The sequence below is a fragment of the Ovis canadensis genome, chromosome 23 (genome assembly GCF_042477335.2).
Source record: "Ovis canadensis isolate MfBH-ARS-UI-01 breed Bighorn chromosome 23, ARS-UI_OviCan_v2, whole genome shotgun sequence".
NCBI lineage: Eukaryota > Metazoa > Chordata > Mammalia > Artiodactyla > Bovidae > Ovis > Ovis canadensis.
Window position 1 is genome coordinate 14,210,902 of NC_091267.1, and position 24,818 is coordinate 14,235,719.

General features: G+C 47.3%; 1 protein-coding gene and 1 long non-coding RNA gene across 10 annotated transcripts in view; both read right to left on the bottom strand.

Moving 5' to 3' along the window:
• ATP9B (ATPase phospholipid transporting 9B (putative)) overlaps positions 1-24,818 on the bottom strand; it is a 156,123-nt gene that overhangs the window by 53,028 nt on the left and 78,277 nt on the right. For all 9 annotated transcript variants that reach the window (XR_011252450.1, XR_011252449.1, XM_069569205.1 and 6 more), the window contains one exon: positions 21,413-21,489. Coding sequence is in view for 7 of the 9 variants with exons in the window: in XM_069569205.1 (XP_069425306.1) it covers positions 21,413-21,489 (77 nt within the window). In the remaining 2 variants the exon portion in view is untranslated. The remainder of the gene's footprint in view (positions 1-21,412; positions 21,490-24,818) is intronic.
• Positions 8,200-12,066, bottom strand: LOC138428448 (uncharacterized). Its single transcript, XR_011252451.1, has 2 exons — positions 8,967-12,066; positions 8,200-8,602 (listed from the first exon to the last, which is right to left on the bottom strand). It is a non-coding gene; the product is annotated as an uncharacterized lncRNA (long non-coding RNA).

Genomic DNA, 24,818 nt, shown 5'->3' on the forward strand with positions numbered 1-24,818 from the left:
CTGGTTTTGCCAAGACCACCCACCAATTCAAACTAATTGCGCCAACAGCCTAAGTTATCCACTGACACCAGAAACTTCAACATTCAGCATTCATGTAAGTGAAATTTGAGGTCAGGCGTTTGATTTCAATTTAGTCTAATTAAATAAGCAGTTTATTCTGGTAATTTAATATTTACTTTAACAGATATTTTACAAATAGCATTAACCTACTCTTGAATTCTTACTATCTAAAAGCACAATACCCATGAGTTTAGGGATTAGTAACTGTTTTTTAAAAAAAAAAAGTCTGGAAAAATGCCAGTAAGAGCAGGTTTTGTGTGTGGTCACTGGTATGCTAAGGAACTTTGTTTTATTTTATATTTCTTCAAAGATTTTGAAAGTCCCCACACTCTTGGTAATCCTTTTTTCCCTTGAAACATGAAAAATAGATTTTCTTTCTAATAAAAACTCTAAATGGTCCTGATATTTTTAAAGAAAGGCTTTTATTAGGAATCTTAAAATTTTAATAGGCTCAGTAAGAAAGTGCTGTAAATCTGCTGAAATATGGGCAGTCATTACCTTTTGTTTTCTGGTGGATTTTTCATACTGAAGAGACGACAGTATTTACAGTTTTCCTCTGGGAGGTACGTGCATGTGTAGTTTTTTATTTTCTCCTACATGTAGCAAGTCCCTTATTTTAAGTATCATTGTGCATATGTGTGTGTTCTAGAAACATCCTTAAGATACACTCCGAAATATAATTTATAAAGTATATTACTGAATTAGAAAGTAATCTTCTCCTTTAAGCACATTAATAATATTGCTATTAACATCTGGGCTCTGGGACTGCTCACTGAGAGATGACTGAACACATCGCCAGAGCTTCTCACGCTGCCACACCAGGGTCCCCGGCACAGGGTCCTCCTGTGAGAGTGCCCTCTGAACTCTGCAAAGAGCTGAAACAAGTACTTCCTGGCACTCAGAAGGGACACTCCTGCTACTGGCTTGGAACTGTGGGACCACAGGCGATGGAGAAGGCTGGGATTTAGAAGACACATCAGATCAGAACATGGCTCTTCCCAAGAAAAGCAAGTGCCCGGCCGACCCCTGGTGGTCCCCCTTGAGCAGGAGGCATGGGGAACAAACAGCTGAGCAGTCAGATACCAGACCAACCCACTCCCTGGAGCTTGCCTGGGACACGGCCCGAACAGTTGTTTTTTTTTTTAAAGTGAATGAATTGGGGGGTGGAGGTGCGGAACACCCCCTACCTGCATAATTTTCCTAATAAAATTTTGGGAAAGGGAATGGTTAAATTTTATCAGTAAACAAGGTCATTAATTTACAGTGAAACTTTAACTTCCAGCCCTCAAGTTTTTTCGGAAGAGGTCATGATAAAGATGAGTTCCCACAACAGAGATTTGTTCAGTGATTCCAAATGTCACCATCTAAACTCTTCCTTTGGCAAACCAACAAGTAAAACATATTTTTACAGGTTTGTGCCAGGGAATGTATTAGGCATTAGTTAACAATTTTTATATATAATAGATTCCATGAAGTCTGGTTCCATTATGGACTACTTCCGTCCCATACATGGTAGTATAAAGTTGTTAATTCTAAGTTATAGTGTGTTAGAAAGCAAAAAAGATGATTAGCAGGAAAACCCTTAATGCCTGCGTGCTGTGTGTGGTAGAGCTGAGTTCAGCGTGTTTCACATCCGGTTCTCTGCGGGCGGCTTGGCGCAGTGAGAACCTACATCGCATCACATAGCCCGTGATCAGACAGTGTCACCTGCCCCTGCATCGCTGCTGGGGTTATTGTGTAAATGTGTGGGGATTTACGGACCACTTACGGTCTCCACCCCAATCTCCAGATATCTGGCACCCATCCTGACATAAAACCACTCAGTAGTGTTTTTAAATCAAGAGTCATTAGCTGACGTGACAAGATCTGTGTCTAAGATATTTACTGGAAACAAAGCTATGATCACTGTTTCACTGAACTCCTGAAATTCTCAGTGAAATGCATATCATCTCTTTGTGATTATGTTAAACATGGGTAAAGATACAGAAACCCCGGCCCTCAGGGCTGCTCTCAACCTGTCCCTGCTCTGACCCACCACGGTTAATAATGGGTAAACGTACTCACTTCATAAGGCAGTGCGGGATGCAGGCAGAGGATGGCGGGAAGGAGAAAGGATGAGGAAAGGTACTGCCCTGAGGAGCCTGGCAGGCTGCAGTCCATGGGGTTGCTAAGAGTTGGACACGACTGAACGACTTCACTTTCACTTTTCACTTTCATGCATTGGAGAAGGAAATGGCAACCCACTCCAGTGTTCTTGCCTGGAGAATCCCAGGGACCGGGAAGCCTGATGGGCTGCTGTCTATGGGGTCGCACAGAGTCGGACACGACTGAAGCGACTTAGCAGCAGCAGCAGCAACACCTGACACCTGACTTTGAATCAATGTCAAAATCCATGGTTCTCATGATGTGCATTCTTTTGAGGAAAATGGAATTTAGCAGATTTACTGAAAATTTTAAATGACTAACATCATATGCTTAAATAAACTTTTCATCTTCCTAATTACCCTTTTATTATTAACTGTCTATTTAAGAGGTTTATTACTAGTATCTCGGCAAAATGTAACATACTTTAAACCATCTAAAATTTTTGTGATACATCTTCAAAGACATTTTATGAACAATTTCATACTTAATGGCTTGTAAGCAATCCCAAGAGTTGGGAATTGTGTGAAAAGTTGCCCAGATTGACAGATAAAGTGAAAAGGTCTGTATTAATTTCCAAATAAAGAAATGCATGGCGTGGTATCGCACGATGATTATACTCTAAAGTACCAATTAGAACGCATCAGAAACCAGAGCAAGTTGACACTCTACAATAAAGCAAATAATTTCCAGTTGGAGGGACAGAAAATGTTAATATGCAATGTTCAAGACTACAAGAATCTTTGTAAAAGGAAGTAGCTAATAAGGTTTAATGATGCATGTCAGGAAGCCTCAGTATGTAGGGAAACACAGCTGGCTTCATTTTGTAAACTATTTGATATACACATCTTTCTAGTTCACGATTATCAGCTGTGCCAGTGCCATGGGGGACAGCTTAGCCTTCAGATCGGGGCATTCTTCTCGTTCTCTAAATTACAAGTAAAATACATTAATATAATATGGTGCTATAGGCGAGTGCTCCAAGCAAAGCTTATCTGCTTGAGGAACAGGATTAAAGGAGACTTCTGCAGAATGCTGTGGAAACGATCCCACCAGCCTAATCGGCTGCTGAGCGCCAGGGCCATGAAAACAAATCATAGCGCGACAACACACTTGGACTCAGAGAAACCATAACTTTCACAAGGCAGTCACCATCCTTCCCACCGCATGTATTAAATGCAAACCAGCTGAGAACTGCTCTTCCTGAGAACGCTCAGCCCAAACTGGGCTTTCTCCCCGGGGCACGCGGGCCCGAGCCAGGAGGCCCCGAGCCAGGAGGCCCCGCACCGCCCACGGCGAGCTGTGCTCACACCACCTCTGCAAGGGCCTGCCGTAGCAGGCGACAGGAGCGCTCTGCACCAGCAAACCTTCCAGGAGGAAGCCCTGTGTCAGGCGACTTCCACACTCGAAAGCTCTCAGACCCAAGTTTATTCAGCCACTGGAAGACAACTGCTAGGTCACAACTCTGATACCAAACGTGTCTATCACTTGGACCACCCTGATTTTAAACGTGAGTACATGTATTAGCTGTTAAAAACTTGCACCTAATGACGAAAGACGTTGCCCTAAACTAAAAGAGCTAGAGTTCTAGTAATTGGTCGTGAACAGTCTTACGGCAAAATACACCCCAGGTTCTCCCTTGGGGGCAGGCCATTCACAACCAGAGCCCCCAGGCACCTGGCTGATCACTGAGGCGAGGAGAACCCCAGGAGCACGGGACAGGCGGCACCATGAAAGGGCACCAGTGAGCTAGAAAAGGCCTTGGAAATCTCCAGGTGACGTGTCAAGCCTTCTCCCTGAAAAATAAAGGCTGGGGACTTTGTGGCAGGGCTGGAGCCAGGAGCCAGGAACAGCGAGATTTCAGAAAGACTTTGGCATCTTGACAGGGAAGGCACCATCACTGCCACGTCAGCCCCGGACTCACTTCTCTGTGTTCTATGTGAAAAAACATGCTTCAGACAAGCAAACAAAAGGCATAACCAATTTACTCTAATAAGATTAACTCCACACGAGTAACATAAAGCAGCTTCATTTTGGTTTCAGTTGTTTATAACATCACTTTCTGATTCCTTATGACCTTGGCAATCTCCAAGCCAACGGCCTTCACAGTTTGCCAGGTGCTTTTGCGCAGCTTCTGTTACTTGGCCCCAGTCCCGCCTGGTCAGCTTCTCGATCAGCGCGTGGAGCTGAGGTGTGTGGCCAAACGCGCAGCTCCTGGCCCCTGGCGACAGCTGAGCTTCCCTGGCTGGCTGATGTGGGCCAGAAATGATGATGTCTCCGCTCTCATCATCAGATCTGTGGCTGGAATGGCCATTACTACACAAACTTCCATCAGGTTCATGGAATGAAGACTGCTCAGATCTTATCAAAATGCTTTCTTTCACTGTTTTTATTTAGCAGTGGTGAAACTTCCTCAACTGGCATCAGCTACTGTACTTTGGGAAAAGAACGAGAGCCTAAACAAACTGATTAAACACCGCGGCCACGGGAGCAGAGAAAGCACCGCTTGGTGAGGCCCGCGTCTTTCTCTGGTGAAGCAGCTCAAAGGCAAAGCCCCTGGCCTGCGTGCTCCCTGCGGAGCCCGCTGCCTGGGGGGCTTTCTGCCGCGTGGCACGCAGGCTTTGCTGTGGACTCCTCTGCCCAGCAGCGGCCAGCCCAGCGGGCAGAGGCCTCGTCGGTCAGATACCAGGAGGACGACGAGGTAAGGTTCAAGACTGGATCTAATGACCTCAAAGCTGCTAAACAGAAAGCACACCTGGAATTTCAGAAAACGAGTGAGCAGCTGAGGAAACAACACATACAGCGCTGACGGGAGGCCAGCTCAGGAAACCCCGCCCACAGGCTCAGCCCGAGTCTGTGACTGCAGACTCCACACGGTCAGCGGGCCACCCGGACCACAGCCAGAACCAGCTCGGCGGGCCGGGCAGGAAGCCCCTGTCCTCCATGGCACGTCGGGAAAGCGCACCACTGACTCCAGCTGGGGTGGGGGATCCTGCTCATACCTGCGGGGCCCTGCCGTGGTCTGCGGCATCGTCTCCAGCGAGCGGGGCTGCGGGAGGGCAGAGGAGAGCGGACCCCATGCTCTAGACTTGGCCTGCTTGGATGTGTTCACTCCGGACTCAGAAGCGTCCAGCCAGGCCCCGCCACCCTTGGGCCACAGTCAGCAGGACCGTCCCTGCTTGCAGCCCAGGCCACATCCCTGCCTCGCCCCCAGCGTCCTGAGTGACGAGACCACCACCCCAGACCCTCAACCCCGCGTGGCGGGAAGCGTCCTGTGCCTTCACTTCCCCGGCTGGTGGGCCACAGCTAGAAGGCCCGAGCCCGGGGCTGAGGCTCTGGGGCACTCGCCCGCCCTAGTGCTCCCGGGCACCTGGTCTGTCATCCAGGCGAGAAAGCCCTCGGCCATTTCACTCTCTGCTCCCCTCCGGCTGCCCGGCTGCTGCCCCCGCATCGGTGCCCCACGCCTGCTGAGGACACACACCCGTGGGTGCTCTGTCCTGTTGTGTGTTCCCCTTCTTCATTCTTCCTTCATTTGGCTTCTCGGCCTGGAAGTTCCTCCGATGTATCCTCCCACTCACGGGTCCCGTCTGCGGCCATGTCTCCCGTCCCGGCTCCTGTAATCTCTCGTGGGCACTCTCGCTTTTGGCTACGCTGACCTCAACTTCCCGCAGTTTCTGCCTCCCCGCTGATGCTCCCGTGCCTGTCTGGGCATGCTGTCCACTCCCCTTCTCGGGGCCCTTAGCGTGCTGACCTGACTTCCTCCACGTTCCCCGTCTGGTAGCCGGGCCTGACGCTTGCCTTCTCAGACTGCCTGCCCTCCCCTTTAGTCTACGGCTTGTAATGTGTTCTCACAGTGTGACACACAGTAGCATCTGATAAAAACCGCCAGTGTTCCTGCCTAGAGAACCCCATGGATGGAAGAGCCTGGTGGGCTACAGTCCACGGGGTCGCAGAGAGTCAGCCAGGACCGAGTGACTTAGCATGCAGGCAATAAGCGCTGAGGTGACGAGCCTCAGCGAGAGGCTCTACGTCAGCCCGGGCAGGACCAGAATGTCGGATGCTGCTGCAGCCGTGGTGACTGAGGCGGCCAGCTCCTCCAGTGCCCCGAGCGAGCCCCTGCCAACTCTGGGCTCCTGAAGGGCGGCTTCTCAGAGTCCATGTCTTAGGGCTCTCTCAGCTGGAGCCCTGCGGGTATGGAGGTGCAGGGTAGGGAAAGAGCGACTCGCCCAGGTCACCTTCACGGGTGCGTCTCGATCCTACCCTACAGGGGACTGGGCGGATGAGGAGATGGGGGACAGGCAGTCCCGTCCATGACTGTGCCTGTCGCTCAGGACCTGTTCCTCAGTCTGCTGTGCCTCCCAGAGGAGGGAGGAGCCCCTCCGGGACCTTGGGCGCCACCCGCACTGCAGCCTCAGGGTGGTCGAGCCGCACTCGCCCCCCAGCACTCCGTCCACAGGCCGTGTGGCTTTCCCACGTGTGGGTGTCTCTGGGTCTGGGGGATGGGCAGCAATTCTCTGTCCACTCGGTCTTTCCTGCTGCAGGGCCTGGAGGGACAGCCTCTGAGGGTGACCCTGGAAGAGGCGACGGTTTCCAGTGGCCAGGCCCCGCGGCTTGGCTGGACACGGAGGCAGCGCCGAGGCGCGGGGCTGGCGGGGCGGGCCCGGCACAGGGGCAGCGCTCTGCGGACAGGAGCCTTGGGCACGTGGGGCCCTCCCACTGCTGCCCCTCACCTCCTCTGCATGGCCTCCGAGGGCCCAGACAGCAAAGCGCAGCTGGGGACTCGGGCCCCTGTTTCTCCACCGGAGCAGGACAGCCCTGTTGGATAGTCACACGGAAAGCTGAAGGTCTGCGGTGACCTCGTGTCCGGCAAGTCTGTCCGTGCTGTTTCTCTAGCATCTGCTCACTTCATGTCTCTGTCGTGTTTTGGAAATCCTCGCAATATTTCAAACTTTTTTATTGTTATCAGACTTGCTAAAGTGATCTGGGATCAGTGACCTCTGATGTTACTACTAAGACTCGCTGAAGGTGCAGATGGTCGGCGTTTCTTAGCAATAAAGTATTTCTAATGAAGGCATATACTTTGTTTTTTAGATATAATGCTACTAAACACTTACTAGACTACAGTGTAGTGTAAACCTAACTTTTATATGCACTGGGAAACCCCAAATTTGTGTGACTTTGCTGCAGTGGTCTGGACCTGAGCCCACAATATCTCAGGTATAGAAACTCAAACTCTTGAGCACCAGACTACTGTATTTTTTCTTTATGTTAGTATTTTAAAATACTCAGTTCTCTTGTGCCCCAATTAGATTTTTGAGCATCTCTGAAGTGCCCGGTGTCGTGTCTCCTTCCACAGGCTACATAGGCCTCGATGTTCAACAGTATGAAGTGGGTCCCATAGACCTAACAGGCTTTCCACCTCATCTTTTATACCAGCCGTGCTTGGAGCTATCAGAGCAACTGGCCTCTGTGTCTCTGCTGGGCCCGTGGGCCTGGCTCCAGACGTGGCTCCAGCATCAGCGGCATGGGAGACCCTTGGGGGATAAACCCTCGACTGCTTCTTCAGCCCCCAGCTCCTGCCGCTTCCCCCAAAATGCACAGCCAGTCACGCTGAGCCACTCCAGTCCAGGCTGCCAACCTGGGACACGGGGGTCTCCCTCCGCACAAGGCTGGCTCCCCTCAGTCAGGCATCCCTCACGAGCCAGAGGGTCAGTTTTCAGTGCTCCCCAAACCCCTATGAACATGAAGGCTATCAAGGTCAAGTGAGTTTCACACCGTCTGTTAATGCGTCTGCCACGTGGACAGAGGGCGACGGCTCCTGGAGGGAGGTGCGCCTGCATCTGCATCCTAACTGCTCCACACAAAGCCCCACATGGGGCAGGTCTGCGGGGGAGCAAGGGCAGCGCTGCAGTGGCGGGCATTCTGGAGAGAAGTGACCCACTGAGTGGCCGTGGAGCGCTTACACTCCATTTACTAGTAAGAAACACAACCTGCACGTAAACAGTAAACAGAAAGCAACAACTTTATATCAACAGTAACAGCAGCAACTAGCTGGACCAGCACACGACAACCAGAACTAACAGAGAAGTTCAGATCAGACAACAGGCAGAAGCAGGCTGGACCAGCAAGGGGAGAAACTGGCCTTCCTGGATGTTAAAAGGATGACCAAGCAACTCACATTTTAGTCTGAAAGCTAACAGTGTAGCACTAAGAAAATAACGGGCTTCCCTGGTGGCTCAGTGGCAAACAGCCCACTGCCGACACAGGAGATGTGGGAGATGTGGGTTCCACCACTGGCTCGGGAGGATCCCCTGGAGGATCTTGCATGGCAACGCGCTCCAGTCTTCTTGCCTGGAGAATCCCATGGACAGAGGAGCCTGGCGGGCTACACACCACGGGGCTGCAAGGAGTCAGACACGACTGAGCACGCATACACAACAAAATAACAAACAACACTTTTATATTCTTGAACTAATTATAATCGTTCCAGGGGAAAATATTTAAACTACTCTTCAGCCACTTTTAAATACTACACTTGAAATCTCTCCTGACGTTACCCTTACTTTGTAGAGGATGTGGACCATGAGCGTCCTGCTTTCTGTCCTTAATGCATTAACTCAGCGTTAAGAGAACGTGCAGTCACAACCTAGCATTCCACACATCCTTACAAGGACCGAACACAGGAACTGAATGAAATTGTGCAAATCATGTGATACTTTAAAAGAATTTACTTTTGTTTTGCTTAATTAGCAACCATAAATTACCTTTAAAATTGTCATGACCGTCATCCAGAAAGCCAAAGCTGAGAGTGTCACCTCCAGAGAGGACTGAGTGCTGCTCAAGGATGCGAGGAGGCTCAGCCCGACTCCCGTCTGCGATCTACAGCACATTCCTCAGCGCTGAGCTCACTGCTCACCAGGCCAAGGCACACACCCACCCCCTGAAATGAGGCACTGCAGCGTCTCCACGCTCATCTCAAGTACGGGGCGAAGGCAGCAACTCAGACTGAAATTAAAACCTTGGAAGCAGTCATTTTTTATATCACTTGGAATTAAAAACATATTAAATTGATCTATTATGAAAATTTTGTTCTCTATATTGTGTGTTTCAGACCATGTCTGTATCTTAAGGCTATGGAACAATTTTTGTAATTGTAATAAAAAAACAAATTATTGACTTTAACTTAAGAAAATTGTTGCTCAAATGACTAAATATTCATTTAGAACAAAACAAATCCTTCTCCGAAGTGTATGGTACACCAGTTGCTCATTTCCACAGGTTAATGAACTGTAGGTAGTGATGTTACACCTGTCATTTTTCCTGTGTCTCATTTTTATGCCTTTATTCGCAGCCCTGGGAGGGTTTCCACGCGGCACATAACATGGCGTCAGCTGTCAGCACTACTGCAGGAGTGAAGGGGCCTCCTCCTTTACACCAGCACTAACAGGCAAGTGAGCAGAAGCAGAGGGGTGACTTTGAGCTAGGAGACACACATCTGAGTTCTAGTCCTAGCTTCCTAAATGTGTCCATTAACTGTGAAATCACCTCACTTGCAACATTTGAAACAATTGTCCTTAATGCCAGCACAGCAAGTGCCATCTAAAGTAGCCGTTTATTAAGTGTTTACCTACTTGCGCAGTACGTGCATTTTCAAAGTTCTAGGAACAAACATTTTTGTTGTGCCACTGCATAAAACACACAAAGACTGTGTGTTAAAGGACTGCGAGAATTTTCAATCTGAGACCCTGCTTTGTGAAAGATCCCCAGTGTTCTCCCTACTTGCTCCAAGTGATAAATCCTCCCTTCTTAAACAAACAAAAAAAAATTTAAGTTCTTTTAGAGTGTTAGGTGCCACCTCTTCATAAATTCATAACTTTTAATGTAAACGATTCCTCTGCTTTATCTGTTTTGAAAGTATAAAATTTTGTAAACTAAATCAGCTTCAAAAACAGAATAATAAAAAAGGATTGCTTAGCTGCAGTTCTGTCTATAACGGGATTTCGCTGGCTTGCTCAGAAATGTCAACATTTCAAGGGAAGCAAAAGAGCTTCAGGTGCCCCAGCGGTACCTGCTCCTCTGCGGCCCCATCAGCATCTCATTACAGCTGCCTCTCTAGCCCTTCCTGGTCAGAGCAGGTATTTCCAGCACTCTTTCCTCCTCCAGAAATGAACTGACTTCACAAACATGCACTGAGTCTTCAGCACATGGACCCTGGTCTTTCAAGGTCTTGTAGCATAAATTCTAATGAGCCCACTCTCCAGTCTACAGAACAAACTAACCCATCCTCATTAACTAACCTGAACTAAGCCAGCTCACATAGTACCCAGCACTGCTAACTAACAGGATGAAGCTGGTCAGAAGAAGTGAAGCGCCCAACAGACTGTGAGCACCCCCATCGGGCCAGGTTCCTTTTGTGTCTCCTCTCCACTTAATGCTCTCAGCACAGCAGCATCGCGATGCAGCAGCGGACCTGGGAGGTAGGGGCACGCTGGGAGGGACGGACCTGGAAGGGCACTGCCGAGGCTGCCCCATCCAGAGGCCTTCCTAGGATGTCGCCACCAGACCAAAATTTAAAGTGTTAATGAGCAAGTACTTCAACTAGTATATTTTACTGAAGCTTTCTACAGAAGGTGCTGTTCACTGGTGGAGAGGACTAATTAACCTTCACTAGTACATTTTGGGCTTGTTACCCTATTGTCTCTTGAAAATATTACTAAGAAATACACTGGCACACCAATTACAATTTACATTGTAATTAATTTATCCTACTGATAAACTAACACTTATTACCTTGTGGTCATTTATCTCATAGAAGTTTTATATTCTAATTGGGTTCAAATAATAGGGCTTAAAAAATTTTCTTCTGACTTCAATGCCTCAAAAAAAATATTTGATTTTGATGGTATTAAGCAATGTGAAGTCAAGTGGGCCTTAGAAAGCATCACTACGAACAAAGCTGGTGGAGGTGATCAAATTCCAGTTGAGCTATTTCAAATCCTAAAAGATGATGCTGTGAAAGTGCTGCACTCAATATACCAGCAAATTTGGAAAACTCAGCAGTGGCCACAGGACTGGAAAAGGTCACTTTTCATTCCAATCCCAAAGAAAGGCAATGCCAAAGAATGCTCAAACTACCGCACAATTGCACTCATCTCACACGCTAGTATAGTAATGCTCAAAATTCTCCACGCCAGGCTTCAGCAATATGTTAACTGTGGATTTCCAGATGTTCAAGCTGGTTTTAGAAAAAGCAGAGGAACCAGAGATGAAATCGCCAACATCTGCTGGATCATGGAAAAAGCAAGATAGTTCCAGAAAAACATCTATTTCTGCTTTATTGAATACACCAAAGCCTTTGATTGTGTGGATCACAATAAACTGTGGAAAATTCTGAAAGAGATGGGAATACCAGACCACCTGACCTGCCTCTTGAGAAACCTATATGCAGGTCAGGAAGCAATAGTTAGAACTGGACATGGAACAACAGACTGGTTTCAAATAGGAAAAGGAGTACGTGAAGGCTGTATATTGTCACCCTGCTTATTTAACTTCTATGCAGAGTACATCATGAGAAATGCTGGGCTGGAAGAAGAACAAGCTGGAATCAAGATTGCCGGGAGAAATATCAATAACCTCAGATATGCAGATGACACCACCCTTATGGCTGAAAGTGAACAGGAACTAAAAAGCCTCTTGATGAAAGTGAAAGAGGACAGTGAAAAAGTTGGCTTAAAGCTCAACATTCAGAAAACGAAGATCATGGCATCTGGCCCCATCACTTCATGGGAAATAGATGGGGAAACAGTGGAAACAGTGTCAGACTTTATTCTTTTGGGCTCCAAAATCACTGCAGATGGTGACTGCAGCCATGACATTAAAAGACGCTTACTCCTTGGAAGAAAAGTTATGACCAACCTAGATAGCATATTGAAAAGCAGAGACATTACTTTGCCAACCATAGTCAAGGCTATGGTTTTTCCAGTAGTCATGTATGGATGTGAGAGTTGGACTGTGAAGAAAGCTGAGTGCTGAAGAATTGATGCTTTTAAACTGTGGTGTTGGAGAAGACTCTTGAGAATCCCTTGGACTGCAAGGAGATCCAACCAGTCCATTCTAAAGGAAATCAAGCCTGGGATTTCTTTGGAAGGAATGATGCTAAAGCTGAAACTCCAGTACTTTGGCCACCTCATGCGAAGAGCTGACTCACTGGAAAAGACTCTGATGCTGGGAGGGATTGGGGGCAGGAGGAGAAGGGGACGACAGAGGATGAGATGGCTGGATGGCATCACCGACTCAAAGGACATGAGTTTGAGTGAACTTCGGGAGATGGTTATGGACAGGGAGGCCTGGTGTGCTGCGATTCATGGGGTTGCAAAGAGTTGGACACGACTGAGCGACTGAACTGAACTGAAGCAGTTTAAGAAGCAGCCACACTTAGTGAAGTCAGAGAAAGACAAATATATTATATTGCTTATATGTGGAATCTAAAAAAATGGTACAAATGAATTTATTTACATAACAGAAACAGAGTCACAGGTGTAGAAAACAAACTTATGGTTACCAAGGGGGTAGTCAGGGGAGGGATAAATTAGGAAATTGGGACTGACATATACACACTACTATATATAAAATAGATAACTAAAAAGGACCTACTGTACACAGGGAACTCTTCTCAATACTCTGTGATGCTCTACATGGGAAAAGAATCTGAAAGTGTGATGTATGTATATATACAAGTGAGTCACTTTGCTGTACAGGGGGAACTAACACAACATTGTAAATCAACTCAATTTCAATAAAATAAAAAAAAATAAACAAACATAAAAAAACCCAAGCCTTTCAGAAATGTTTGATGTGAATAACTGTCCCTCAAAAAGAAATCTTAGCCACTTAGCAGCTTATTACAGTGGGAAAAGTCAAACTCACATGATATATTTTAAAGTTTTGCAAAAGGAAATTATTAGATGAAAATGCTAATTACGTAGGAGAAAAGAAAGCTATTTAATTTCATGTTAAATGTATCATATACATGCTCAGTTAATGCAGTTGTAAAAAAGAAAGTTGGGTACAGCTGCTACTCTAATGTTAACATACTGGAGTTTCTTTTAATAATGATATCCAGAATACATTTTTAGGCATATGAAAAGACAATTAAGTTGAAACCAGATGTGTTTCTGAGGAATACACTTATTTTTAAATTACTGGTTAGAAAACAGTAACTATGGAGGGGAAAACCATGAACCACTGCTAAGTACTGTGAGCGTTCAGTAATGGGTGGGCACCGTGCAAGAGGCTGAGACGGCAGCAGTACCAGGACGAGGCATGGAGCCTGAGGCTGCCTCCGGAGTGGGCACCAGACCAGAGTCGCCAGGGGCCATGGGTGGCAGCAGGCCAGGTGCTCCCACACACGCAGCCAGCGGGCATGGGGAGGGGCTGGGCTGGAACTCAGGCCTCCACGCCCCCGCTGGGGTCCTCACCCATGATGGCCCCACAGACAGGCACCCCGCACACCCTGCTGGGGGGCAGACAAGTCTTCCCCTGGCTAGCTTCTCTCAAGAAGCAGGAAGCACGGTGGGGGCAGAAGGGTCCTGCCCATCCCCCCTGCCTTCCCATACAGCAAGCAGACCAAGTGACTTCCCTTCTCTTCCAGCTGACCCCTGGCTTCGAATCTTCCCCAACCAAGTCTGCTTCTGAACCCACGCTGCTCATGACCTGTTTCTCTTCACGGTGACCATGAAGGGACCCCCTCTGCCTAACAACCTAGGGCACTACACCCCAGGTACCCACCACGGTCCCCGGGCGCCAGCCCTCCTGGGAAGGTGAAACGTACCATGAAAATCTGAAAACAATAGGAAAACCTCGTCTTCCTCTGCTGTCTTTGTTCACGACACAGTCATCCATCCACTCTGGTTCTATCCAGAAGGTTTCCAAGTTGCTCATTTTCCATCTCACTACATCTTTCGGACCATATTTTTCACCCACACTGAAAGGCCTTCATCAGAAATGCTCCTGGGAGTGAGTTTTGTGAGCTTATATAAATTAAGATGGAAATGTCATGATAAAGCAGTCATCACAAGTCCCACTTATTTCCAACAGTCTTCATGGCCCCAGGACAAGGGATCAGGGTTTCAAAATACAAAGGCACTTATGAAAACAGTTATTTGTTTCTTGAATAAATTGTACTTCTCTGTTAAGAAACCGATTCTAGGGAATTTAGTTCAGAAATGTTGTTGTTCAGTCACTCAGTCGTGTCCGACTTTGTGACCCCACGGACTGCAACACGCTAGGCTTCTCTGTTTTTCCGTATTTCCCGGAGTTTGCTCAAACTGACATCCACTGAGTTAATAATGCCATCCAACCATCTCATCCTCTGTCGCCGTCTTTTCCTCCTGCCCTCAATCTTTCCCAGCATCAAGGTCTTGACATACTAGCAATTACTACTTACTTTATATACAACAAATGACAAGTAAGACCTCATTCAGAAATTAATGTGAAAACTTGTCTTTTTAGTGGTACAAAGTATTTACTTTAAATAACAAATATGCTGTTTCCTATTCAGAACACCTGCCTTACAATCAAATTCATATTTAAAAGGAACCAGGGCCTGAATCCAAGTTTTCCGGTTGAGATGTTCGCTGTACACTCTGATAGAGCATTATGTCTCAGAGGTTATCATTAGGACTGCTTCTTCATTCAGCGTCTTGCCTCTGTATTGCTTTCCTGAAATTATAAGTTTATTTATATTCACACTGCTGATGAAGAAACACAACTTTTAATTGTGAGCAGCTGTAATATCCGAGTGAGCGGCTGAACAAGTGCAGCGAGGCGGTGTGTGCTGTCACAGCTCTGAGGGCCACACGGGGTCTTGTCTATGTGCCACTGAATTACTTTATTGGAGGTTTGTTTCTTGAGTTAATCTTCTCCTGATGAGGCTTTGAAACACTATGATTTGTTAATATTAATAACAGTTATCCAAAAAAAGCACTCCCGAAGCCTTTCTGTCTCTGTGGATTGACTGTAATACCATATTCCACAACATGTAGCTCTTTTGTGAACCACATGATCCCATTTTTAAACAAGTATTTAAATCCAAAAATATTTTATTACTCAAGAAGGCAACTATTAGAACAATTAAGGGGTGCGGTGATTGTATACAACCACAAGAAGAGAGTAATGTCTTTCTACTGTAAAATTTTAATATAAAACACAACTTTTAAAATATTAATAAACTGCTCTTTTAAAAATAAAAGAGCTAGTCTCAAAACAGTCTTTGATATTTCAACTTGCAAAGTACACCATGGCTGATCCTATTTGGGCTCTATTATCTCAAATGCCTTTACAACTATTCAGATAAAAGAGGCTCTAATTCACATAATGGCACATATCACCTGTCTGTCTGTCAATGAGACATTTGAAAGCATCTTTTTATTAGAAACACAAATCAATATGCCCAAGGGATTATAATAACTGCTGGAAGCAAGCTGTATTATCATTTCATCCTTGCTGTTCTTGCTCTGAGCAACTTATTATTATGAATGGCGTGAAAATGGCAACCTGTCACAATTGATTTTTCTTAACCTCCTGCAAGAATTTTTCCCTCATAAATGTAATCAAGTATCATCTTATTAAATATATCTCAAGCTAGGCTTTATAAAACAGTCCATTACTCTAACTGTATTCCTTATAATTTAAAATTTCATCAAATATTACTATAAAAGTAACTGCTTTATAATATAAGCTTTTGATTTGTTCAAAGTTTTAAAACAGAATTTTTGAATTTTGTGTGGACACCAATCCCTGCTTCTCATCTGCCTCAGTGAGCACTACAAGGGGAACATTCTGATTCCAAGAAGCTCTAAGAATTTTTTTTTAGAAATTTCCTCCACTCTAATTACATTTTAGGGTTTATTCTTAATCCTCACGTCTGAATAAAACATGCTGCATTTTAAACAGTATTTTAATAAGCTCCTGCAGTAAGGATAAAACAGTATTTCTGATTATAAAATTATCAAGTTGGATTTATAGAATGAATTTCAAGGCCATTCTAGAAGGATGAATTTAAGCAGGATGTCTGCAAGTCACGGAGCTCAGTTACAGCCAATAAATCTATGCAGGATCCTCATTTATGAGACTGTGGTGTCTACTTGGGACAGTGGCGTCCACTTGGGACAGTGGCTCTCTGTCTCTGGTGTGTGTCAGAGACCCCAGAGGTTTGGACTGGGGAAGCCTGGGGGTCGGGGGGACTTCAGTCAGATCAGTGCCTGGATGGGAAGCTGATGTCACCAACCCAGGGCCACTCAACCTAGGGGTGTGGGTCAGGGGCCAGAGTAAGGCAGGAGGCTGAGCCCTGAAAGGCGCCAGGCTCCCTGCTGTATAAAAGGACACCCTTGGGATAAAACCCCACGATATCTGCCGCCACAGAGCGATGAACCCGGTGGGCACCTTGTGAAACCTAGTTCAGGTCCATGAGTGACTGCATTCCTCCTCTCCTCCTTTGCTGTCTGAAGTTGTCTTTAAAAAAGCTGCTGGAGAACAAAACGGACAAAATGAAGACAAAAAGGAGAGTGGCTCCCACAAGGCTTTGGACACTAGCTGAGTATGTAACTTTTAAAGTATATTTTATGAAATAACCAGTACTAAACGGTCAAATGATCTAACACGCATCTAGGAGGATATTTTACACAGCACACAGGCTGGTCCACAAGAAGCCCAGCCTCAAAGGGGAAGTGATCCTCACACTCCGAGGACTGCAGAGAGCGCCTGGGGGTACGGCCAGAGGGCTCAGGGCTTCCCAAAGATGGACACCTGTGCCGTGTGCAGAAGCCTGGGAGGGCCTTGTGAGTGGACGTGGGTACTGAGAGTGATGATGTACAGGGCCACGGGGCACTGACCTCGCTGCCTGCTGGGGTCGGTGGGCAGTTACTGTCTGATATGGGAAGCTGTCACCCCTCTATTCCTCAGGTGCTCCCACCTGACAGCCTGGAACTGTGGACCAGACCATTCTCCACTTCTGCTTTGGGGCTCTTGACAATAAGCTTGAGAAGACCACATACTTGCTACTGGCTCCACCAGAACTCTAAGATGCAGCTGGGTCTCAGTAATTTAGGGGCCTGAATGGTTGAGCAATAATCTCAATGCTTTTAGTCTCAAACTCGTATCCTGTTCTGCATCAATTTCACTACATCAATTATCATCACTAACTTTCCCTAACAGTGCTGTAACTGTAGTGGTTTTCATCCTAGGAACTCACAGCAGTTAAAAATTCACATGACCCTTCTGGATTCATGATAATGGAAGTAGGAAACAAATGAAATATGGAGTAATGGGGTGGGGGGAGAGTGGGGAGATACTGGCAGATTAGCTGATGACTGTGAATCTTTATTTTGATTTTCATTGTTTTCTACTGAGGCACAGCTGATTCACCGTGCTGTGTTAGGCTAGGCCCTCAGCACGGCGATTCAGCTGTACAGCTATACATGCCGTCTTCTTCGGGCTCTTCCACAGCGCTGGAGGGGCTCCCTGTGCCGCACAGTAGGCCCCTGCTGGGGACATGCAGTGCTGTGTGTATGCTGATCCCAACCTCCTCTCTTATTTCTCAACCCCCTCATTCCCCTTTTGTAACCATAACTTTGTTTTCTGTGTCTGTGAGTGTAAATATTTTTCACAAAATCAAAGAAGCCAGGCCATATTTTAGATGGTAACTGTTCTCCATATTACAGTATATAATTTCTTGTTAAGAAATTATGTTTGTATATTTAAATTACTCATCAGATGCCTACAAAACTTATTCTTCCAAAACATATTTTTTCTCTGTGTAAACTAAGACTGTCTTTTCTTTTATTGGAAGCATCAATAGTCTTGTGATATTTTCTCACCAGAAACAAAATCAACACAATCTTTTCCCCACGGAGGCACTGGTCACCTTTCACTCCCACGGCTCCTCCGGTACTTCGGGCCTGGCCTAGAAGCCAGCCTGGTCTTCCCCGCTCCCCACCGGCCGAGCACTCCCGGCCGCCCCGCACCCAGACAGGTCTCTGCAGGACGTTCACGCCCCGCTCCTTCACCTGCTGGCCCTTCAGCTTCTCATCCCCAGGGCATCCACAGCACCAACCTGCCGCAGCCTGCCCAAGCTCCAGAAACGCCTTCCTCTCACTTCTCCTCTGCCTCAGCCCTTCATGACCGGCACCTGCAGGCTCTGTGAGGTTCCTCACTTCTCGTTCCAGCTCTGTGTGAAAGGCCTAGAAGCTCGCCGTAATCACACTGCGGGTGGGCAGCAGCGCGCGGCATTACACATCCCCAATTCTCCCTCTCCAAGGCTGGGGCAGGCCGCAGGGCCCCCGTCACTCCAGTGCTCGGGCTAAGAGAACACGGCTGCACTGCTGACTGGACAGACAGGACGCAGTGTACAACCTGCCATGCCAGCTTCTTATCCCCACAGTCACTGGGGTGTGTTTCCAGACAGGTCCACGAGGGGCTGCGCCGAGCAGAGCACCTGCCCACGCGTCAGATGTGTATATAAGCAGAGAGGAAACGTCTGGTGTGTGCCCTTCCACCTGACACTCCATCCCTCAATGTCCCCACAGACACTCACAGGGCAGCTCTCAGAGTGGACGGTTAGGAACAGTGTGGCTTCCCTGAAGAAGTCCGATGAAAGTCAAAGCGTTTTAAAGGTTAGTTTTTGTTTCCACTAGGTTTCTGTGAAATCCAGAAATGAGCTGGTTTAGGAAGCTACTGAGATGTAGTTTGCAGATAATAATGTCTTACAAATACTAAACATTTCTTTCTCCCCTTCTCTGTTTAAGATTCAAACATTACACATTCTTTTCATTCGACACACATCAACTCACCCTAAATAAATCACATCAGCTACTTTTTGCTCACTGTAGCATGCTTGTAACATTTTCCTGAATTTTATTCTTATAAATCTAGCATTTAACACTTAGAAAGATTTAATGACCGATGCACATTGAGAGATTTTATTTCTCTCCTAAGATGATTCCTTGATTTGTAAGACTGCTTCCATGTCAAGCTGGTGCTTCATCACCCAGAGTGTCTTTTGGGAGAAGCAGCCCCGCACGGACAAGGCAAGTCCCGCTCTGCGGCCCGCCAGCTCCGTCTGCTTGGGGGCCACTGTGCAGGCTCCTGACACCACATGCACAGCCTGTGAGCAGCTGGGAGCACTGCGAGGGCCTCCCACCAGAAGGACTGCAGCAAATGCTGGCCAAGCCCCAGGAAGGTGCGGCCACAGAAGGGACACGTCTGCTCCCTGTGTGAGGCCGACAAGTGTCCGAGCAAGGGTCCAAGTCCAATCCTGCAGAACCAAGACGCTTTTCCTAACCCAAGGACACTGAGAAGGCTGTCTAAAACCAGGAGGAGGAGGAGAGGAGGAGCAGAGGAGGAGGGGAAGGCAGACACAGGGCCTGACAGGGCAGGAGCTGTTGGGGGTGTGTCTTGACTGGCAGTGGGGCTTGGGCACTCATTTCGACTTAATATTTCACCTCATAGAAAGGCAATAAGGAGAGGCAACATCTATCGAGTGCCCGGAGGCAAAGAGCTGGTCAGTGGCAACACCCAGAGTCTAGCCCAGGCCTCCAGGGTCAGAGTTCCTAACTGCATCATAAACCCAGGAAAGGTCACTGGCACCCAAGGGAACAGCTTACTGAGCTAACACCGAAGGTGACCTGAGAAGAGAAGTGGCCGTGGGCAGGCAGGGAGAGTGACAGAGGCGAGCTGTGCTGAGGGCTGAGGGAGAGCTACAGAGCTGTAGCAAAGAGCCTCAAGACTTTAGAGCTAATATTTGCAACTAAATTTATCCTCAAATAGCATCATAAATGTGAAAGTACGATGATTGAGGAAAAAACCCTAGAAATCATACATGCATTATTAGACATCCCAGTTTCGCCTACTGAAGAGAAGAAAAACACCATACTTGCTGGAAAACACACATAACTATGTATGTGATGCTAACTCTTGTCATTAGTATAATAATTTATTTTTAAATAATTTAACTCTATTGCAGAATTACTGACATATATCTGATTTGCTCAAATTAAAGCAAAGTTTATAAAACTTGGTTTATATAAATTGATGAGATTTATTTCTCCCCATTATCAAAATCAGAATTTCTGCTAAAACAACAGTAGCACAGCCTTTTTCTTTGACTTCTGTAAATATGCACCAGGCAGACACCTGGAGCCCTAACAGACACAGAGACATGAGCCCCATCGACCTCACTGGTGACCCCTGCTCTCGGTCATCGCCGGAAAGCGGCTCTGCAAATGGCCCAACCATTCAGAGAATCAGGGATGCTCTGCTAGCCTCTGAAGGGTTAACTATTTTTTAAAATACTATTTGGCTGAAAAAATGAGGCACATCCTGTCCTAAAAGGTATCTTCGCAAAGAATGATTTCATTTCTATCGCTTGGTTATAAAATTTCCTACCGAAGACAAGCTCTTCTGTTAATTACTCACATAGCAGGCACGGCTCCATAAGAGGACTTTTTGTTCTACTCAGATACACACAAATTATATTTCAAAGAAAAATGAGTAAAATGCAGTAAGAAAGAGCTTCTCATTCAGCAGATATTAGCATATATTACGACTTGATACAAAACATGTTACTTAAATAATAACTACTGAGAATTCAACCAACTTTTTGTTATGATTTAACTTATATACACAATGACTACATAAATAACAATTTTAGGACTATAATAGGAATAAAATTTTAGGAATATAATCTAGCAGTCTTTAAAACTAAAATCTAGTTTTCAACATGCTTCTTCTGAAATGGAAATAACTTAAAATTACTTTAACAATACACTATCAAGTTAAATACCATAAAAAGATTAATACAGATTCATTTTAAGTGAACCATCAACATAAAAATAGAGTGCAAATTATAAAATAGATTAAGGAGAAATTAAAAGACCCATAATTAACTGTTAAATTATGGGCAAATTATATATATAACAATGAAAATTTAAGAGATATATAAAACTCTGATTAAGCAAAGAAAAATTGTTCTGAAAATTCTTCCAGATAAGCTTGCTGTTACACAGAGAACCCACATCCCAGATCACCAACACAGGAAGCCCTGCTCCTGTGACATGCATGAAGCTAACACGACCGAGCTGCCCGGAGCCGCCTGTCCTCTCCCAGGGAAAGCGGAGGCCGCTCATTAAAGCAGTCAGTGCTCCATCTAACCTACCTTGTTTTTTGGATTTGATGTGTTCATGACACTTCTCGTCTCTTTTCCAGTATAGATGACCACACCTATTACAGTACCTGCAAAACACAACAGTGGCCCTTACAGAGAAACTCAAACGGTAAGCACAGGGCTAACACCTCCGAGTTAATCATTTGACGGAAAATATTAATGTACCATTTGATTCTATACATATTTATCTAACAGCATATTTAATTTTGGTAGCGCAATAAAATCTAATCTCAACTTTAAAAACAGGCTTTGAAAAACTCAACTGACTTCTCGTGCAATGAAAACGCACTCTCTGTGGTGACAGCAGGAAGCGTGACAGCAGAAGTCGGTCGTTCGCGAATGCCCGCTAACACGGGGCTTAAGCACTGAGGTTACGCTGGGAAAGCCTACGTTAAGCTGGCCAAACATGCGACCACAAACTACACACCACCAGGTGAGCCTTTTCCGTTGAACAAGAGTCTGAGAGCACCTTTCCACTGTAAAGATTCAGGACAACCAGGTACAAGAAACTTTGTGGACATTTCGGCATACAGACAGTGAAAACAGTAAGAGAACTATTATAAAGACAGTATTTGCTTTTGGAATTTGTATGTCGCTTTTACTCACATCTCCTTAAAGTTTGGCTTTCTAATCATACATGTCAGAAAGAAAATGTTAACTGTGTGCTCTATCAAGCTTAAGATAAAAGAATGATAAAATGCCCCAAGAATGACCTATAGATTACAAAGGCTCAGATCAGAGGTACTCATTTCTGAAATATCAACTTAAAAACCATGGGGATGTCCCTGGCGCTCCGGTGGTTGAGAATCCACCTTGCAGTGCAGGGGACGCAGGTTTGGTCCCTGCTTGGGGAACTAAGATCTCACATGCTGCAGGGAAATCACAGGGCATGAGTGAAAGTCACTCAGTTGTGTCCGATTCTGTGACCCCACGGGCCATGGAATTCTCCAGGCCAGAATACCGGAGTGGATAGCCTTTCCCTTCTCCAGGGGATCTTCCCCAAAATGCAAGGAAGATCCTGTGGGCTGAAATTAAGGCCCGAGGCAGCCAAACAAAAAAGTGAAAATACCTAAACACAAAAACATGGAAGTCTGTTTTGTGAACTGCTGCTATGAGTAATTTATATTCCTAACTTTCACAAAATTTGAAGGTGAGAAATATAATTGAGGTGAGAAAGACAATGTCTATACTACTGACTGAAGTCAACCACTGCACAACTAACCATGCAATTATATGAGCCTCTGCTATCTCTTTACTGTGGCTTGTGGAATCTGCAGCACTGAGGCAGGACCTGTGGGGCAGATGCGGCCGTGGTGATCTCGGGTCCATGGGAGCAGGACAGCTGCTGTCACTCTCTCACCCCTCCACAGAACCCCGGAAAGGCAAAAGATGCCAGGTACCCGCTCAGCGTGACATCCCTCCGAGGTCACGTCTGCTCCTTCTTAGAAGTATGCCTTTGTTCCCTTTTTAACTGAAAGCCCCTGGTGAAGCTGGGAGGCTTGCATTGACTGTGGTCTTGAGCCCTGTGTGACTGTGGACTCCCACTCTGCCAATGGCGGACACAAAGAGTGACCAGTAAGACCTGCACGGAGTCAGGGCTCCACCACGGGCACATCAGGGGAGGAGTAGGGCCACAGGAGGTGAGGGGGAGCAATAACGCCCCTCAAGACCAAAGTCTGAATCACGAGCTGCAGGCTAGTACCTGTTCTCTGCCCCCAGTTCCTGCCTCTCGAACTCCATCCTGTTTTTCTGTCCGTGCTCTCCGGTCCAGTCTCTAGGGACACCTGAGGGGAAGGGGTTTCCCTGCTGTCTGACATCTGATACGAAACTGTCTCCAGAGCAAGAGTGTTGCAAACTATATGGTACAAGTTCTATTTTAAAATTTCTAAGTGGTCAAGAGGACTAGTTTTGTAAAATACTACATCAATAAATTATTGAGAAACAAAAATCTTTGAGACAATATATGTCCCAATTTTCTTAACATTAAATTACTCATTAAATTCTTATATAAGTTTTCAAATATTTACTCTCACTACTGTATTTATCAGTATCAGCCTGGACCCCACCTGGGCACACATACCAAGCAGTCCTGCTCTGGGGCTCGCCTGGACCCCGTCCGGACACACGGACTGCTCTGGGGCTCAGCCTGGACCTTGTTTGGGCACACACACCCAGCAGTCCTGCTCTGGGGCTCAGCCTGGACTGTTTGGGCACACACACCTAGTAGTTCTGCTCTGGGGCTCAGCCTGGACCCCGTCTGGCACACACACCCAGTGGTCCTGCTCTGGGGCTCAGCCTGGACCCCGTCTGGCACACACACCCAGTGGTCCTGCTCTGGGGCTCAGCCTGGACCCTGTTTGGGCACACACACCTAGTAGTTCTGCTCTGGGGCTCAGCCTGGACGCCATCTGGCACACACGCCCAGCGGCCCTGCTCTGGGGCTCAGCCTGGACGCCATCTGGCACACGCACCCAGCAGTCCTGCTCTGGGGCTCAGCCTGGACCCCGTCTGGCACACACACCCAGTGGTCCTGCTCTGGGGCTCAGCCTGGACCCCATCTGGGCACACACGCCCAGCGGCCCTGCTCTGGGGCTCAGCCTGGACTCTGGGCACACACACCCTGCAGTCCTGCTCTGGGGCCCAGCCTGGACCCCATCTGGCACATACACCCAGCGGTCCTGCTCTGGGACTCCCCCGGACCCCATCTGGGCACACACGCCCAGCAGTCCTGCTCTGGGGCTCAGCCTGGACCCCGTCTGGCACACATACCCAGCAGTCCAGCTCTGAGACTCCCCCAGATCCTGTCTGGGCAGACACACACAGCAGTCCTGCTCTGGGGCTCAGCTGGACCTCATCCGGGCACACATGCCCAGAGGTCCTGCTCTGGGGCTCAGCTGGACCCTGTCTGGCACACAGGCCCAGTGGTCCTGCTCTGAGACTGCCCTGGACCCTGTCTGGCACACAGGCCCAGTGGTCCTGCTCTGAGACTGCCCTGGACCCTGTCTGGCACACAGGCCCAGTGGTCCTGCTCTGAGACTGCCCTGGACCCTGTCTGGCACACAGGCCCAGTGGTCCTGCTCTGAGACTGCCCTGGACCCTGTCTGGCACACAGGCCCAGTGGTCCTGCTCTGAGACTGCCCTGGACCCTGTCTGGCACACACGCCCAGTGGTCCTGCTCTGAGACTGCCCTGGACCCTGTCTGGCACACACGCCCAGTGGTCCTGCTCTGAGACTGCCCTGGACCCTGTCTGGCACACACGCCCAGTGGCCCTGCTCTGAGACTGCCCTGGACCCTGTCTGGCACACACGCCCAGTGGTCCTGCTCTGGGGCTCAGCCTGGACCCCGTTTGGGCACACACACCCAGTGATCCTGCTCTGGGACTTCCCCTGAACCTGT